The 15,322-nt window shown below is 39.8% G+C and overlaps 2 protein-coding genes across 2 annotated transcripts; both read right to left on the bottom strand.

Annotated features, from left to right (window-relative positions):
- Positions 1–5,362: 5,362 nt before the first annotated feature.
- On the bottom strand, positions 5,363–9,842 carry LOC135474082 (coiled-coil domain-containing protein 14-like). Its single transcript, XM_064754085.1, has 3 exons — positions 9,723–9,842; positions 6,779–6,848; positions 5,363–6,336 (listed from the first exon to the last, which is right to left on the bottom strand). The coding sequence occupies exons 1-3, from the start codon at positions 9,834–9,836 to the stop codon at positions 6,257–6,259; spliced, it is 264 nt and encodes an 87-aa protein (XP_064610155.1). The 5' UTR covers positions 9,837–9,842; the 3' UTR covers positions 5,363–6,256.
- Positions 9,843–13,873: 4,031 nt separating this feature from the next.
- LOC135473140 (uncharacterized) lies at positions 13,874–15,049 on the bottom strand. Its single transcript, XM_064752975.1, has 2 exons — positions 14,918–15,049; positions 13,874–14,463 (listed from the first exon to the last, which is right to left on the bottom strand). The coding sequence occupies exons 1-2, from the start codon at positions 14,985–14,987 to the stop codon at positions 14,015–14,017; spliced, it is 519 nt and encodes a 172-aa protein (XP_064609045.1). The 5' UTR covers positions 14,988–15,049; the 3' UTR covers positions 13,874–14,014.
- Between the last annotated feature and the right edge of the window lie 273 nt (positions 15,050–15,322).

The raw sequence follows: 15,322 nt of genomic DNA, 5'->3' as shown, positions 1-15,322 counted from the left end.
CAACCAACCAATCAACCAATCTTATGATATATTCTACTTGGTGTCTACTTAATGATTGATCATTAATGCTACAAACGTTTCAAAGAACGCTACATATCCTTGTTATATATAGAAGAAATACATGTAAAGATAACTCAATTTGTCTATCGCCAATATCATCTCAGACACATACCAAAATCCACAAAACTGATGAAGGCATGCACACGCACTATTCAATAAAAATGCGTATGTTTCATATATTTATATATTTGATTGGTGTTTTACGCCGTGACTCAAGAATATTTCACTTATACGACGACAGGACGGAACCTGGCAGAGCCTGGAGGAAACACATCTGTAGGTGACTGATGGACCTCCACATCTATAGGCCTACCACCGGAGAGGGCTTGAGCTCCCAGCGATCGCATAGGTGAGAGGTTATACTGCGGTATTGTGCTGCACCAGCACGCTAACCACTCGACCGCGGAGGCTTCCAACTTATTTCATATAAACAACATATTTCAGTCAGACTGAACAGATAAATTTTCACCCGCCATCATGCTCGCAGCCGTCGTGTAAGTGAAATATTATTGAGTACGATACTAAACCCTAATGAAATGAAAAAATAAACCATTGCATATTAACATACTCTTTCCTTTTCAAAATGGATGTGTCCTTTAAAAGACAAAAAATCCTTGGCCTAAGCAGCGTACTGAACTCATGACTGTCAACAGTGATTTACAAGGGTAGCACGTTCTACGTGAAGGAGCACAATATAGCACCTACCGTCTCCATTATATGATCCATGTTTGCTCTGTTAATCACTGGTGACACTTTGCCTGGGATTCCTGCAAGGCTGTGGCACGACCCGATTTGCCCTGGTGATATTTGCAGACCGCCAACTTCAAAGGTTGAAGGTAGACCTTGAGAAAATGCTGTTACCTTTCGTTTTCTCTATAGACAGCCTGTCCAGCACTCGCTTCTTTCATCACAACTGACGCCTCCGACGACAGCTTGAGAATGTAGGACGGTCCCTTAACGATCTTCGTAATGACAGTGTTTATCTGAGATAGGTTCTATCTATCTTGTGTACATACCTTCATATGACGTATGCTATATGAATGTGCTGTAAACACAGTTCGCAGCGCTCAGCCGAATCGAACAATTGCAATTAGCAATTATTATTATAATCAATCCTTTTTTTGTTCTACCCATGTGTAATTGCGTCCAGGTCTATCCAGGACACCCATGGTATGGATGTCGGTCATATAAATGCTTGTATATTACGGTGTATATGTGTTTATATAAACATGAGCAGGTAAGGTTATTGTATACAAGCCACTGTGATTATGTGTACTAGGTCTATGACATACATGTACAATATGTAGGACAGACATATTGTTAAATCGAGAAACAAAGGCTAGATACAAAAGTTTACATTTACTGATAGCTATAGCATGTGGAGTTCAAAACATGAATGTCCAAACAATATCCTGTGGTCGCTATATAGGATCTGTCCACAAATTGTGGAAATAAAATGAACATAAAAATGTACTGTATCTATCTTATACGATGTTGTGTGGATGTATTCACTTGTAGAAGTCTTTTGGTTTAGGCAGAATTTGAAACAGTTTCAGTTTGTCAGACACCTCTGTTAAACTGGTCACTGCACAGCTTTCGTTGCTCTAAAGTCAGATAAATGAGATAATATATACACTTGAAATGAATTTATTTATTTATTTATTTATAAATTATTATGTTGATTGGTGTTTTACGCCATACTCAAGAATATTTCACTTATCCGACGGCGGCCAGCATTATGGAAACCGAACAGCACTGGAGTGAAACTTGAAATCAATAAAGTCATTTTACATGTTTAATATTAAACGAGTGAAGAAAATCTAAAAGAATTCACATAACGAGTATAACAGCTGCAAGTGAAAGGTCATTTTGATTTTTTACAAATTCTTTTCTCTCTGCATTCTCCAATAATGGGTGGTTGTATATGGCATTTTCAGGCAAGGGAGAACACTCTGTATTTGGAATTCAGATTTTGAAGGAACAGTCGAAGGCGTTAAGCGTTAAGAATGTTGTCAGAGTGAACGTTCTTACAGGCTTTGGATAGATCTTTGGATAGATGAATACATGCAGGGTAACGCCAGGTATAACCTCCATACAGGGGATTTTTAGGGCAATATTATGCTATGATATACATTATCGGACGTCCTTTTTCATGGTCGCCATAGATCCAGTGTTTTCTGGCAGCGTTTAACACAGCATCAACTAACGCTAGCCTCATCGTCTACGTGGTCTGATGTATAGGACACTGTTCAGATGTCATCCTATGTTTGTATATCCGTGAAATGTCACACGATACCAACTGCCTCCTGCCGGCCGAACTCTGATATTTAAACCTCATTAGCAGCATAGGTGCATAGTTGTGCTGTGATCACCGGTAAGCCGATCGTTAGCGCGGAGTTACTGGTCTTGAGCTTTTTAGTCAGGTTCTCTAACATCAGGCGACGGCGCACCTGGTTTATCCACAGCGTATAGAGTTCCTTATAAGGGAAAGAAAAGCGTTTTGCAGACTATGAACAGTTAGTCTACTCTTTTGGTGGTATCTCCGATCAGACGTGAATATAGAGACAAAAAACTTACAAGACAAAAAAATTAGAAGATAAAAAAAAAAAGAAAAAGAAAAAGAAAAAAGAAAGTACTGTGAATGTTATATTGTTATCACCCATTTAAACAAATGTGTTTCTCTTTTATAAAGAACCGTGTAACATTCACGTTACAGAATGATGAGTCAGCAGCCCATGAAATGAGCCGAAAACTGAGAGTTAATGACGCATGTTAAAACAGGTTTTCTCTGGCGTTGTGGGAAGTGTTATATGACCCCTTTGTACGTTTACGTCTGATAAAAAAAATTTAAGACAGTATGCCACTTAACACCTATGTATCGTAAAAAGGGTTTGTTTTTGTCTAATGTCGTGTCATTCTACTGATTTAAGGTTGACTGACTTAGAACATTTCATTCATCTTTTTTAATACCTGGCCCTCCTGAGATAATCCTCATAGATAACCTATATGTGTAGCTTTCAAAACAGTGTACGTGTGTCACAGCTGTTTACATATTCATGTATTTATTTGTATGGTAATATTAAATTGTATTCTCCAAGAATATTTTACTTTGGCCTACGCCACGCCCATCATGTTTATAACTGGACAAATACAGTACAATAGTGTTTCTCTAAGTAAAGAATGAATGAATGAATGAATGATTATGGCTTAACGCCACATAAGAAACAGCTGGGCTAACTGCGATCATATTCGAAAACTCTGCATTGCATGTCAGTAAGGTATACCTTGTTTCGCTTAGCCAGCAAGGACCCTCACATACCAAAAGTATTGGTCGAGTAGGCAAATATTTATAATGAAACTGTGAGAATTTTTTTTTAATCATAAGACTTGTTATGAAACAGCGTTGTAATTATTGAGAAAGCATCTGGGCGAAATTATCAATCCAAACACATCTAGAATCCCAACATATGGACTGTGCTTCTACAAGGACATAACGTCAACAGACAGTGTTGAAAACAATATTAAAACTGTATCTTTTATTCATTTTGAAGCCAAGACACCAGCGACTGTAGTACAATAAGCATGTGCCTGTGCATGTGTAGTTATCTCCCCCTCGCCCGAGAGCGTTCGCTCCGTCAACCTGTCGGGAATAGGAACAGTCCGGGAAAGGGTAAATCGTTTTGATTTTGTACTGTTTGCTTTCCGAAGTTACCGTTTTGATATTTTGTACTTTTGGACTTTTTGGAAATTTGGAAATAGTTCGATCGCCTCGTGATAGCCCAAGCTATAGATGGGACACTAGGCCTACTAACGCAGCGCCCAGCATCGGTCTGACTTCCCTACACGCGCACAATTTCGCTAACAATTCGAACCTGTCCCTTACATCTCCCTAGTCATCCGAAGTGTAGATATATCAAAGCCTGCATCATCTGTAAACCGTTTTTAATCAGCCGCTTAAACTTTTCAATCGAACTTGTCAATCCAACGTCCTCCATGTTCCTAATCCGAACTTCCTCCAAGTCTCGGTAAGGTAGGCCTACATGCTGGCTGCATGATCGAAAGATAAACTGTTGACAACGAAATCAAATATCTAAATTACCCTAATATTGAAAGCAATAAAAAAGCAAAAAGCCAAGAATTTCCATCCAAACATCCCCATAGAAGAAGTTTTCATGCATATTTTCGCGTATATATGTACATGTCTAAGCTGGGATTTCGAAGCGGAAGTTCGAATTCAAAACATGGCTGACGCTGGTATGACTTTTTAGCTTGCTCCAGCCTCGTGTTCAAGGGCACCTGGGGCCAGTTTCACGAAGATGTACATGTACGATAATCGCACATAAAGGGCAATGATAGGGTAATTGTGAAACTGGACCCAGGAGCCACTTTTACAAAAGCGGCATGTGACATTTTTTATTACTGTACATTTGTCGTACGATATTTTGTATGTCACTATTAACGTTGTCCTATATGTCCTATATGTGTCCATTGTCCTATATGTGAGATATTGTACAAGTACGACATTTGTGTGAAAGTGGGCCCAGGTTTCGTCCTAGGTATATACGTATATGCTGTATGTTGTGATCAGCATGTGTTACAACTGTCCCGATGTCAGTAGACTCTTTCTTGTTTAGCCTGCGTCATGCTTGGTGTCTTCGGCTTTGCGTTCTAGCGAGGCAGCATCATATCTCGGCCTCGATGATAATCCGCTAACAGGAAACCTCACCATGACATTTAAAAGTGAAAACAATATCCTATTAAACGCAAAATAAAGAATTCATGTCCAGCTCATAGTGGCTTCCTCTCCGACATTACTTGAGAAGGTCTGTGAGCAACTATACGGGTGTGTTTCCTCCCACCATAACGATGACCACAGACGTATAGGTGAAATATTCTTGGTGTAAAACCAATCAGTCAAATAAACAAACAAATCATTAAATTTAAACAAACAGACAAACATATGTATATTTTTGGTTAGCCCAATCTAGGTATGAAATGCATTGCTTCATCACAGCTTTTCAATGATCATATTTCCTTGATAAACATCATGACTGAAGTTGCTGTTACGTCCTTTCGTTGTGTTCTTTTCGATTCCTATGTTTTATCTCACTACAAATGAAATTATTCTGATCAATCGATCAAGAACAGTCAATTGTGTCCTTACAACACATCAGTCGAATCATTTGATGAACGTATTCGTAAATAAGTGAGGCTCAATTAAGTAACATCTAATTAAGAGCTGACGGAATATAATAGAAAAATCTATAGACTAGAGTATCGAAAAGAAAAGACGTTGTCAAACTTGTATGTCAAGAAGTACATTTATTGACAGAAAAATATGTAAAAAGAAAAAAAAAACAATTCCCTGCATTTTTTTTTCGGAGCAATGTCCAAAGCCTTTGGTTATAACGAATATATTTATGTCCACTGCTAGAGATCAACTTCGCAACAGGCAAGAAGGCAGTGCAGGGCAGCCGAATGCAACAGTAATGTCATATTGACTCAGTCAGCCTTTCAACCGCTTTTTTTTTCGGTAAAGCAGTAAAGTTTGGATAATATTTTGACGTGGTTATTTCCATAGAATATGTTTAAAATGAATCCTTTGAAGACAGACACAAAGCGCAGACCTATAGCTGCCCTCTGGTTTGTCTTGTATTTTCCATTGTGACTCGTAGCTTGTCCCGTGGTCAAGATTTACCGTCTGTGTTTGCAGAGATCAAAAGGATTTTAACACGTAACGAATTCCACTCAGGTGAAGCTCCCACACACCGTCAGCTGTACCTTCCTTGTTAAGTAACTCCACATTTGCTCCATCATGCCAGCGAGCCTGACAACGGCGAATATAAGCATCAGTTAGACATGCACACCAGGTTCGTTTATACATAGTGAGACAGACGTGCAAAGCTGCGTAGTGACTTGACAAGGTCACAATGACATTGGTTATGTAAACATCGTCTTAGACATTACGACTAATAACACAGTCTCGTTCAAATATCCGTCTAATCTAAACAGCAAGGGGCGAAAAACAGCTCGATAAATCTTGACGGCTGCGTGAAGCACAATTACATATAAGTCACAAATTAATGCGCACCATGTTTTCCGCAGTACATGGTAGTATATCGAATTTGATTGAACTACGTTACTTTTATCCAAATGAGCATCTGTCTCAGAATATCCCTAGTTTAATTTCGTGTAGTTACGACAACAATTCTCGCAATTCATCCTTGAAGTTTTGACCAAATTTCCTCTTCTCTTCATTCATTTGATCCACGGTATCTGGAAATAAAGAGACACCAAAGAACATTTACAGGCGTGATTGGGACAATATTTTCCTTCCTAAATCTATTCTTTGTGACTTTCTTTCATGATTTTTGTATCGAAAGGACTTTAGCATCATTTCACAAAGCACGTTTCATTTCACAAAGCCGACTTAATTCTTGTTATGGCCAGCCATATATATATATATATATATATATATATATATATATATATATAGGCTATACCGATATACGCCAAAGTATACGCCAAAGTAGAATTCCAGTAATGCTCGCAAGATGGATGCTTTGGGCCGCAACTTTGACCTTTGTCCTCGTCCAGAGCATGCCGTAATGACTTGCGCACATCGATAGTGTTTGTATAGGCTCTGGCTCTACGAGATGGTCAGGACAATGCCGTATAGCTTCAGTCTTGCCAGCACATCTGGAAATGGACTACTAACCTCGTAAGTCACTGACTTCCTGAACAAGTCGCTGTTTCTCCATCTCTGACATCTCCAGCTGATTTTGGAGCTGTCCATGAATAGAAACAAGAAGACAATGTATATAATGTAAAAACTAGAATGTATAGAAATATTCACATTACCACACAACATACTTCATTCTCACTTAAAAATAAGTGGACCCACAGAGGTCAGTCATGATATTAGTTTTAGGCTTCTAATAGTAGTGGGATCTATTTGCATTCATAACTGTAGGCGCTTCGGGACCGGTAGATCCAGGATCAATCCTTGATCGAGTCACACCTAAGACTTTAAAAGAGGAAGCTGTAACTTCCTCGCTTGGCGTTCATCATGAAGGGGATAGTGCAACGACTGGTTGACCCGTATCAGTAGAATGGCTCGGGCGGGGCGGGGCGGCTTACTTGCCTTCGGTAAGTCGTCTCATTGAAGCAGCACTAAATAAAAGAGCGGTGGAAATCCATCCTGTTACAAGGAGGCACATTGCACGTACATGCAACCTAAGGATTCCTTCGTCGTCATATGACTGAAAAATTGTTGAGTACGAAGTTAAACCCCAAGCACTCACTCATAACTGTAGGAAGGAGCGGTTTGTGGTCTAGTGGTAAAATGTGCTTGTCTCTCAATCGCTGGAACTGAGGGGGTGCGGGTTCAAAACCAGCTCTGAGCAGGGAATTTGTTGATTCCCCCAATTAGGAAAATTATTGAGTAGGGAGTTAAACAACAGTGGAATAAATAAATATTAAGTCCCAAATATCACGAAACTCAAGATGCCGTATACCGGTAACCATGCTACATTTGGTGGTGTACAGTACGGTGAACAAGATACCGGGAGACCCGGGATCAAACCCGGGTCGGGTCCCACCAAATGGTACTTGTTGCTACCTTGCTTGGCGCTCAGCACAGGACTGGTTGGCCGAGTGTCAGTATAATGTGACTGGGTGGGATGTCATGTCTGGTGTCTTTGGCATGATACTTCAGTGGAGGCAGCACTTTGGCGGCACGGGCTCACCCTACCACAAGGAGACACGATAAAAGTGCACGCACCTAATGAATCCTTGTCGTCATATGACTGAAAAGTTGTTAACCACGACGTTAAACCCTAAGCATACACTATATACATACATGCATGCATACATACAAGGTACCGGTCTCCAGTAGCACACAATGGAGCTTGTGCACTATGCACGCGATACCGAGTACCTATGGTACAGTTTTGGTTTCGTGCTTTTCTCAAGACAGGCATGCAAGGGGAGCAAAGAAGGCTAGCAAATAGTTATAACTTTTAACAAGTTGCTGCCTGACCTTCCCACGTACCGCCGGAGAGGAAGCCAGCATATGCTGGACTTGAACTCATCGCGACCGAATTGGTGAGAGGCTCCTGGGTCATTACGCTGCGCTAAATAACTGAGCCACGGAGGCCCCCTCATTTCATTGAATTTATATTTTCCTCATTGTTGTTCTTACTTGTTCTTTGTGACAATGGTGAGGAATATTACTCCTGCCTCTCCCATTCAAAATTATCAGTTCAAACCCTTAGCCGGGAAATAGGCACAATTTTCAATGACTGAACTGATAGCTTGCGCATTCACGGTATGTGTTGGAGGGTTTATGTTGTATTGGTTGACTGGTTGACTGTTTAATTGATTAATTGGTTGGTGTTTAAAGCCGTACTCCAGATTACTTTGCCCTTCACACGACTGCGGTCAGTTTCATTCGTCAAGGTAACCGTGTAGTTCGCAGAGTAAACCAGTGACCTTTGACAAGTAACTAGCGAACTTTCCCACAAATAAAACACAGTATTTAAGCATTTATATGAACAGTTAGAATATAAAACCCTAACTGAGATAAACTGTTAGGAGAATGGACTTTTATTGGTTACGTATGACCACTTGCCAATTATTACACTATCGTCGCTGCTCTAGCTTTAATCTCTATGCTGTAAGTCATTTATTTTGATTTTGAACAAACCCGTCGTGTGCCCAATGTTGGAAAACAAGCTTTTACACGTACATCGTTCGGACTCTTGTGTCGAAGATTTGCCTTCGAACTGAAGAGTGAAGGAGCATTGACTGCGTAATATTACTGCCACAGCGACATTTATGGTGTTGATGCACAATAAATGTCTGCACTGTTGTTTTGCACTTAATTAAAGAATATATAAGAATTTTGTCTATCTTGGATAGAACTGAAAACTGTTTGCCCAGTGTTACTCCTCACCCAGGTGGAGGTTAAGAAGGTAACAAAATGCTATGACTTCACTACCAGCAACCACAGCTCAAAAAATGGTGGTCATGCTAGGTTTAGTTTTTGATATGATGCAGTAAAGTGCAAGCTGCATGTGGTGATATGACATGGTAACATGCGAAAGTTATAGAGGATATACACTTTTGTGGTTTAAATTGCTAACTTTACTACATAAATAGTAAGAAAATTCAATGCGCTCATGAAATATGTGATAACCCCTACTCCCCTACCCCTAATACCCAGAGTTTACACTGTGTGACCCGTGTGCATAAACGTGCATGCTCCAATTCCATATCTACCTGCCCACAGACTGTAAGGTTAACTGTTGGGGTGCAGATGAGGATAAGCCATGCACGAAAGCTAAGCGACCCGCAAATGGTTGCCATGGAAACCCTTCTCCTAGAATAGAAAGTCTAGGTGCTGAGCACGCATAATAGCACTCCGGATGAAAGTTGCGAAAATGTGTAATTAAAATAATTGTAATGTCTGTCGACTAGTTTGTTGAAAGAGCTGTTAAATGATAAAACTACGTACCAGAAATATAGAGAAATAGCCATTTGAAAATAGTAAATGGTAGGAGGTCCACATGATATCTGTTCATCTATGCCACGAAATTCTTAAACTTTGTTAAAATTGTAATTAGTTTCCCAATTCTTGTGTCAAAATCAAACTTTCTCACCTCCATGTTTTTGCTTTGCTGAGAGTGCAATTCTTCCCTTAAGTCGGCTGTTTCAGAACGCGCCTGTTCAAGATCGTTGCGGACCTTAGCGAGAGCAGTCATGATGGCCTCCATCTTGGATGATGCTGAGTTAGCAGAGTGGCTGTATGCCGGGAAGCTGCCAGCCGGTGTGTCGGGTGAGGTTGTACTGGGAATGAGGTGTTCTCAGTGGAATTTCGTTTTAAGACTTAAACCGTCGAGACTTATACCTAGCACGATTACACCAAAGTTTCTGATATAAATAGATTTATTTTGGGGTAAACATAATAATTAAAAATGGGTATAGTTGTGTCGGACGATCTAATCAGTTAAATTAAGTCGACATAATATATCTGTACAATCTCTCAGTCCACAAATCCATTAATTAATCGATTTTTCAATGAGCAATCATAGTCAATTTTATGTCTCTGCCAACCAACTCATGTCTTTAAATAAAGCCATTACTCTAATAACAGCAATGACAAAGCAACTGGAAAAGTATTGTTGCTATCTATAATCAGTTTTATTATAATAAATATCAGATTATTCACACCTGCATATAAATGCTCCATATAATTTCCTCTTTTTGGGCTCTTTCAAATTTAAGTATTTGCGCTTATCTTTAAACCCTCGACCGGCAGTATTTATTATGCCTAGTTTACTTGTGTAGATTTGGGACCATTCATTGGGCCTTAAGCTGAAGATTATACTATACTGACACAGCTTTATCCACAAACACACTGCACCTGGCATCAGACTTTTTGGAAAGAGTTAAATAGGGGGTGGGGTGTCGAGAGACGGAGAGTAAACCAATCCACGTCAGCCATTTCAATAACCATGGCAACAGAGTTTCGCTTATGGACAAATTTCCAGAACCGCTGTACGCTATCGTATTTCCAGTTGTAGCTCCAAATATCCTTTGCCTATAACTTAAACAGTCAACCACGTGGTCGTGTACATTATACTGCATGCAGGTTTGGAATGCTAATAATAACTGTATATTCTAACGTAAAGAGTTTACGTGCACTCTCTAGGGAGACATTATTCGCTGCCAGCTGAGGGTTCAGTCCAACGTAACAACTGTCTTCTTGTTTGAGACACACGGGAATGCTGCCTGAGTTAATAGTATCAAGTGTCATGTTATATAACCCCTTTGGAAGATTCAATGAATTGCTTGTGTATATCATCTAAAGATAAAGAGAAGATATACATGGCCACTCGAATGGCGGAAACCTTTCAATTTATGTGTTTATTTATATATTTGATTTGATTCTTAGATTTTAATGTATACTATTCGTATTCTGTCATGAAAACGTTTTACTAATCATACTATAATGAAAACAAACGTAAATTTCTTTGTATCTTTTACTCTGTTTTATTTATTTATTTGATTGGTGTTTTACGCCGTACTCAAGAATATTTCACTTATACGACGGCGGCCAGCATTATGGTGGGAGGAAACCGGGCAGAGCCAGGAGGAAACCCACGACCATCCGCGCGTTGGTGGCAGACCTTCCCACGTACGGCCGGAGAGGAAGCCAGCATGAGCTGGACTTGAACTCACAGCGACCGCATTGGTGAGAGACTCCTGGGTCATTACGCTGTGCTAGCGCGCTAACCAACTGAGCCACGGAGGCCCCTCTTTTACTACATTACTATATAGTAAAATAGTACTATATAGTATAGTACTTTTACTATATACTATTACTATATTTTCGTGACAAATCAGTGGACATCATATTGTGAATTGTGTATTGTGTATATGAGGTCAAGGATATTTACACAAGGTAGGACAGAGGACATGGGGGGTTAAATAATCACTTTCTGCCACACCCAAATACCAACCTTGAGCACACTAGATCCTGTCTTTTTCTTCTTCTTCTTAGATTCTCTCCCTCTTACTGAATTATTCTTGAGACCTTGATGACAATCAGTGATCTATAGTTCGAGTCGTTTGAGCAATGTAACGTCCGGTGAAGACTAACAACATGCAGTGCAATTCTGTATGCCATATGTGAGAAAGTTCATTTGTAACTTACCCAAGGTCGGTGGTTTTAAAGTACATACATAGCTTTAAACAACAGTGAAATAAATCGAGTATGCATTGAAACGATGAGTTTGAGAAGACGGATTATAGGAATAATGTACAAATGTTTCTTGGCTTTCCAGAAGATATTATGTCACGTAGTAAAGCCAATGACAATCAGGCGGATTCAAACTACAGCGTACATTTCTTTCCTAAATTGGTAACCCTGCTACCTTCCACAGCCATCTTGTTTTCTCAAATAGGATGTTCCGGTGAAGAATCATATTTCAGAATTTCAAATTTGAATCGCACCGTCTTGCATATGAATGGTCAGTTCAGGACGTATAGACTTGCAGCTTATCCAGGAATCACTGACCTTAGGAACACTGCTAGCTTAATGTTAGCATTTCTCAATGTGAAAAGGAGAACTTGGGTAATGGTAGCCTATTATTTTTGTAACATGTCTGACTGGAATCAATGATCGCCTAGAGAATTCCAGTGAGGAAACCGATCAGGAAACTGTAGATAATGCCAGTGGAGGAAACGGACTGTCGGTAGAGAACAGCCTGAACGTAGGAGAGAATGTGGGAAACCGATCAAAGGCTAGGAGGAAACGTCAAAGGTCAAAGGGAAACAAATAAAGTGAACAAGGAAATAAATCAGAAAAATTTTTTTACATCAGAGAATCTATTCTGTATTGAAGTATCACATGGTCACTGATTAAGTATGGGTTTCTCGAATATGCATATAATAGTTTGACCGATGGAAACCTAGCCACTCGTAGCCCAAAAAAGCACCAAAAAGCCTTTGCAATGGACATAATGTTGGTATTGCTGTGAACATATCTAGTATTAAAAACAACAACAATATCCGCAATTTAACAACGTGATAAATTTATTACCAAGCAGACTGTTGACAGACAAAGATAGTATACTAGCTCACACTAAATTTGAAGAAATCTCAGATATCTTCCCGTTACTTTATGTTTGTGTACAATCTGGAAATGTAAAGCAGCGAAAAGTTTCGAGTGAGCCAAAAGAAACTCTTGTACTCGGTATGCAAATGAGGTCGGAAGAATGAAAATAAATCATTCATGAAAGGAATTGTTTTCGAAAGTTGCAGAATCCATTTGGTTTACAGAGGAAATGACGTCAGTGCACAGAAGGACATGCGTACACACGTATGTGTATATATTCTTCTCATTTCGTTACAGGCGGTCGCGGCGTCATTGTAGGCCTGGTTAACCGGCACTGAATCCGTTTACATGTTATGCATGAGTTAGACCGTAGACATAACATATCACCAACTACATGAGTAATTCTGGTGAATTAAATCCGTTCTGTCCCGATCTTAGATGGCTGGATCAGCTGTTTCTATCACAGGCAACTATCATTGATATTGTTTTGCTGGGCGACTGGATGTCAACATGACCCTAGACCATCTGAGAATTTGGAAGACAAGTAAATATTTATCTAAACATTCCCATTTCCACCCATGCATGGGCCCGCCCAATTTGGTGTTAAAATAATTTAAACATTGTAAATGCGAAAATCTGAGTATATGTATGAAAAAAATCCCAATATAATAAGGATGTTCAATCTGTGCATGACGTCATCGAAAAGGGGCAATTAACTTTATCACAAATTTACTTTCATATATAGATAACAATTTTGAAAAAACGTTCATCTATGCTAATGGTAAAAAAGCACACGTAAACACGTATATAAAATAACACTGTTTGAGGCATGATATACATACACTCATAACAGATAAAAAATACGATCACACTGAAAGACAATAAGAACAAAATACAAAAGGTAAAAAAAGAAAAAGAAAAGTGTTAGAGCACAAAATTATGTCCACGTGACTGTGAAAACATTCCTTTTACATTTTCGAAATAACTGTTATTGTATGGCTGTAAGTGTCTTAAACTGCTGGATAAACTGTATGGGGGCGCATTTACTGGCAGCATGGACATTCACCGCCTTCAGTTTATGTTATACTTACTAATGCACGCTACTTTTATGCTATGCGAAATGCTCTCTGTACACACCTATACAATAAAATCTATATATCTATTTACATCCTATGTAGGCATACAGCAAGGTACTCTTCGTTCTTCGAGTATCATTTACTGTATGTCCTGTTACTTTAATGTCTCGTCTCGTTTTCATTCGACCGTTGTGAAAATGTGTGTCTCCTATAGGTCACTGTGGGGTAAAGAATACTACGGAAGACTACGGGAGATTTAAATACCCTCGAATTCTTCCGCCGTGAGAATTAGTTCCTCCATCATCTGTTCTTTGTCCTTCTGTGCTTGCGCCAGTCGATCCCATAGCAGACTTCTCTCAGACTCCGCGGCCACCAGCGACCTCTGCAGGCCGATGATGCTGTCGTTCATCATATCCAGGTCCATTTTCAGCTTGTTGTACGAAGAGTTGGCGTCTTGTAGGCAGTCTTCCAGTTCCGCTTTATCTGCGCAGACGCGATCCAGCTCTCTGCGCATGCGCTTCTGCTCTCCTTGTACGTCGCGCATCTGCATGGACATCCGGATGTTGGCTGCGGTGGTGTCCTGTAGTTCTTCAGCGGTGTCCTTCGCGCGTTCCAGGTCTCTCATCAGCCGTTCGTTCTCCGCTTCGCTCCTCTCCAGCTCGAGTCTCAGGCGAGTTTCCTCTGACTTGAGGTCGTGAATCATATCTGTCAAGAAAGATATATATATTTCACTTGTGATTTACTAGAGATCAGACCCTCGCTGCTCACATGGTTAACATGCTGGCTCCCTGCCATTATCAAGGCTATCACCAAAGGGGCAGCGTGTTCGAATCCAGGTCTCGCTTCCTAGGTTGTGGCCTCAAATCATGAGGTTTTTAGGTACCTTGCCAAGAGCTGTGCACGGTTTACTCCGGTTTCATCTACTCATAAGCCTGGTCACCCTCAGAAAGAGGTGAACAATTCTTTAACAAGGCGTTAAACATTTATTTTTAAGTTTTCAGGTGTAGGTAATTTCTTCTAAAATTAGTCTCAAAAATGTAAGCTAGCTAAAATAACACAATGTTATTTTGGCCTTCACACATGGTATTAATAATGTGTTTTAAGATGCTTATATTCTCAATCAGACCAGGAAATGGATCAAAGTGTTATCTTCGCTTACCGCTTAACTCTTCGCTTTGATGTGCCAGAGCTTGTTTCTGTCTCTCACTGGACTCGTACTGAACCTTCATCTGAAACAGAAAATAAGTACATCCGCCTACAACATACCAGCTATGGATATACAAACATGCCCTGGACTTTTATTAGGAGCCCTTTGTTTTTCACTCGACCAAAGAGAGCTCTAGGCTAGAGAACTTCATTGTTATTACTGAAATCTTGGAAGGTTTTTTACAAATGAAACATTATTTCTGGACTGAGGAACAGATCCCCTTATATGTCACTCTTGCAATGGGTTAGTCTTATTCGGGAATGCTCCATGTAAAATACTGTAAAACTTTCGGTCAACACTCTCTCAGAAAATCTGAGGTCGCAGGTTTTATAGCGATTGCTATGTAAGGTTAAAAAT

Source organism: Liolophura sinensis, chromosome 8 (genome assembly GCF_032854445.1).
Source record: "Liolophura sinensis isolate JHLJ2023 chromosome 8, CUHK_Ljap_v2, whole genome shotgun sequence".
In the NCBI taxonomy this organism is placed as follows: Eukaryota; Metazoa; Mollusca; class Polyplacophora; order Chitonida; family Chitonidae; genus Liolophura; species Liolophura sinensis.
The sequence above is the reverse complement of the archived record's forward strand: the minus strand, read 5'-3'. Positions and strand labels throughout refer to the sequence as shown.